Source organism: Leptinotarsa decemlineata, unplaced genomic scaffold, assembly GCF_025532065.1.
Source record: "Leptinotarsa decemlineata unplaced genomic scaffold, Ldec_3_MD MMD2_tig00001393_RagTag_RagTag, whole genome shotgun sequence".
NCBI classification, from domain to species: Eukaryota; Metazoa; Arthropoda; class Insecta; order Coleoptera; family Chrysomelidae; genus Leptinotarsa; species Leptinotarsa decemlineata.
This window is the reverse complement of record NW_027412562.1, coordinates 9,640,574-9,644,627: the sequence shown is the minus strand read 5'-3', so window position 1 is coordinate 9,644,627 and position 4,054 is coordinate 9,640,574. Positions and strand designations below refer to the sequence as shown.

General features: G+C 34.8%; 1 protein-coding gene across 1 annotated transcript; it reads left to right on the top strand.

Annotated features, from left to right (window-relative positions):
- Positions 1-1,817: 1,817 nt before the first annotated feature.
- On the top strand, positions 1,818-3,513 carry LOC111512844 (enhancer of split m4 protein). Its single transcript, XM_023169011.2, has one exon. It carries the CDS (start codon positions 2,810-2,812, stop codon positions 3,284-3,286), a length of 477 nt encoding a protein of 158 aa, XP_023024779.1. The 5' UTR covers positions 1,818-2,809; the 3' UTR covers positions 3,287-3,513.
- Positions 3,514-4,054: the final 541 nt, after the last annotated feature.

The following is a 4,054-nucleotide window of genomic DNA, read 5'->3' as shown; positions in this document are numbered from 1 at the left end:
GAATAAATTGTTAATTTATTGTCAAAAAGATTCACTAAAATACTCTTCCAAATTTTAATAGGGTCTATCAACAAGTAGGTTCTTCACCGCCTTTTTGAAATGAATGTTGCTTAAATTTGCAGATCTTATGTCTAATGGTAAATGGTTGAACAACTTATCACCATTATAGTATATGGAATCCTTGATTGAATGCGAAGTTGGGATGAAAACTCTAAAGGTATAATTGCTATTACGAGTAGCATAAGGAGTAGAAACAATGTTGAACTTCGATTTATGTTTATAAATAAGGCAAACCACCTCTAAGATAAAAAGTGCGATGACTGTCTAAATCCATATATATGAAGTTTTTTTAGTAAAATTTTATGATCAACGTAATCAAATGTCTTTGAAATATCGCAAAAAGAAGCGGCGGCTACTTCACCAGCATTCAATTCAGAGTAAATTTCATATAAAAAGGGAAGATAGCATCATTTGTATCTTTTTCCGCCTGAAACCCAAACTGGTTTTTGCTTATAATATAGTACAGTTTAAAGGAATGATCTAATCGTACTTTGACTAATTTCTCCATAATTTTTGCCTAAGTCGGTATTAAGGAAACAGGAGACAAATTGGAGGGATTATCCAAATCACCAACTTTATGTAGTGGAATGACAACACCCCTGAAATGTATAATTCTATGAAGAAAATATTCGAAAAGGTAATGATTATATATCATGAAAAGAGGAGTACTAACTAATTTCTGTTGAAGTTGATGGATTTGAAATTGAATAATAATAAAGCATGATTCATTTCTTTTCTTTGAAAATACTCATTCAAAATTAATACATCAATTAGTATTTTCGATGTTTATTATTCAATTCTATCATAATAATCTGTATATATCACTCGTATATATCAAATATTAATGGTTGTACTATTGTTTTGTGGAAACCTATCATGACGACATTAAAAATTACACAGCCCCTTTTGTAGTTGTTCCAATGCTTGTTGTTGTTGCTCCAATGCACTTTAAATGCTGTCTGGCTCGTGCTCAGTAATTGATATTTAACAATGGGAAGGTCAAATTGGACCCTGTCATAAATTATATATTGTTAATAACACTTTCACGTCCATTCTATCTGAACTCCAGATAAGTTATCGAAAAAAATCACTCTGATCAAATGGAAATTTTTGTCCAATTTCCCATTCCATGTATTTTTGTGTCAGTTATTAAAAAAATACTAAAAAAGTATTGTTTGACAGAAATCTTTTCGAGTTTATTTTGTTTATCTTGAAATTACATTCAATTCAAAATTTCTCTCGTTTTGTAATCATGTCGAAAAACATTAGAAATTTCATTCAAATAGCAAAGAACAAAGCAGACTTTTTAATTATTAGTACCAAACAATTACTAAAAAAGTTTAAAAATATCTCAATGAAATTGAAGTCGTCAACAAATATTTCACCAGCAAGAAATGATGAAGTTCACATTGTAGACAAGGACTCTCTGAAAAAAATTCTCTCATAATATTCGACAACACAAACAACCCTTCTAGTTTCAGTAGAACCTTTGTTTCTGTTTCAATACCGACAAATCAACGTACTAATTGTCAATATTTTTTATCGACGATTCACTACGGTTCACAATTATTCAAATATTCCTGGAAAGAGTTCCCTAATTCAAAAGAATTATTGTGTACATCTAATACTTATATTTTAGGTTCTGATATGTTTCTAATCTTCCACAACCAGAAAGATTGGGAAACAAATCAAGAGTTGATATATTCTTGTAGCAATTACAGATTACAGCTAGTTCTTTAAAAAAATCTCAGTTTTCGTTCGAAAACGAGAATACCTACTCTATATTTCGAAAACCGGCTTCAACTCGTATTATTGTTGTTATCCACAAAGTTTTAACCCTGACTCATCAAATTTCAATTCATTTCTTCATTGAATCTTTAATGTATTACGCATATTTTTTGGGTTATTCATCTTTGCTTAAATGTTTCTATACTTGAAATAATGTTTCAGTGTCTGTGTTCACTTTCGCATTCCTATATTCCCCTTTCAACGAGAAGGATTGTTTGTTATTTCCCGTAAACCGTAAACGGTACAATATAAAATTTTGCACAAAAATACCCCATTGAAATTCGAATAATCCAAGATACAGGTAAGAATTCCTCAACCCGATAAACAACCCCTCAAAGTACCTACATCTCCTTGCGCGTATAATAATCAATACCGTACGTAAATTTATTCAACAGAACTGACCGTATCAACCTGCTCTTTTGTAACAAACTCGTACCGTCCACGTGCATTTCGATACAAATTAAAAGAAATAGGAACCCCTTTCAAGACTCCCCTTTCAAAACTTTCGACATGAGCAAATACCGAAGAATAGTCTGGAAGAGGTAAAACGGGTCAATACTTCACATAATGCCCTCCTCCCTCGCGTAGGCGAAAATCTTTTTTAAACACCCCTACGTATGCCATCTGCCTTCGTAAAATCGTGGGAACTCGATGGTGATTGCGATTCTCACGGATCTTGGTACACCCTATACGCGTACACACACGCGTTTCCTTCTCTGTCCCACTTTCTATCTCCGCATATGGCCCGTCACTCGGCAGGCTCGCTGTACCGAAAAGCGCACACCTGTCCCTTAGCTTAGCAGCCATAGGCCGAGGGTAGAACCCCTCTCAAGTTGTCCTAAGGGTCCGTGACGTCAGGGAAATGGTATAAATACGACGGAACTGGGCTGAAAGAGCATTCACGTTCGTATCTTACGTTCTGTTCTTTGCTATACACACGCTCCATATTTTATTACGCAAAATGAGTTTCAATACCGACGAAGTTTACAACAATTCTGTCAACGACAACAGAGTCAATGACAAGAAGTCCAAGTCGCCGATACATCAGATCAAGAAGTTGATCAAGTGCATCCTGAAGAAAAACGACAAAAACACCTACGTCAAACATCCGCAACCCAGTTACTTCCTGGAGGAAGACGAGATTGCCGACAACGTCGCCAACGAGATTTTGGAGAACGAGATCTTCGAGGAAATCGACCAGTGCGATGACCTAGCTGCCGTTCCCGTCTACGAAAATGGGGAAATGGATTTCCTGCCTGTTGCCAGAGGCCAGAGATACATCCCCGTCCACTTCGCCAGGACAGAGGCGGGAACTTTCTTCTGGACGTCCATCGCTGGGCCGGACGCCGACATCTGCGAACACGGAGACAAAAATGCTATCTGCAACTATCAAACACCCGAGCTGCAAGTACCTTGCGATAGATGGGCCCAAGCTTAATCACTTTTGGAGGTAACATAATTAGTCCTGTGATGTCCCAGTGCCTTACTCTTTCCATTGTGATGGTTTATTGCTCAATATTGTTAATTTTTAACTTTTTTTGACTGATGTCGATGTGATATTTTAGTTTTAATATTGTATAATTTTTATTGGCAGATTTTTGTCTGTTTGTGATAATGGCTTTAATACTTTTTATGATTTGTATAAAATGTCTTCCGTTAGCTCGTAAGGAAATATTTTTAATAAATTCTATTTTGAAATACTTTCGTTTTTTACTACAGTTCTCTTTCAGGTATTTAAAATTATACAAAAAAAGTACAATTGCAATTAATCTTTCAAAAAGATAAACATACATTGTTACTTAATTGTTCTTTCTTGAAAATTGAATAGAATATTATACAAAATTGAAAGTATAAAATACAATTTCAATTGGATAAACATTTTTTTTAAAATCAAATGATAAAATCAGGAGCAACAAAAACACCTAACAAAGTAACAGATAAGACTTGACAAGTGCTAGTATCACTTCTGTAAAAGAACACTTGCTCATTCAAATCAAAACTAATTAACTCTTTGCAAGGAAACATTGTAGGAATGCTAATTCCTGCAGTTATAAATATGGGCATAGAGTAAATGTGTTTCTTAAAAACGCTCTCGAAAAATATACGGCAGGCGTGCTTTGGCCCCAAGGAAATTTCAGGTAGATATACAGTTGGCCGGATAGTTATTTAAACTTGACCTGCAGAATCATCGTCAGTGATTCGGGTG

Coding starts and splice junctions, on each gene's coding strand:
- LOC111512844 (XM_023169011.2), top strand. CDS start 2,810: ATGAGTTTCAATACCGACGAAGTTTACAACAATTCTGTCAACGACAAC.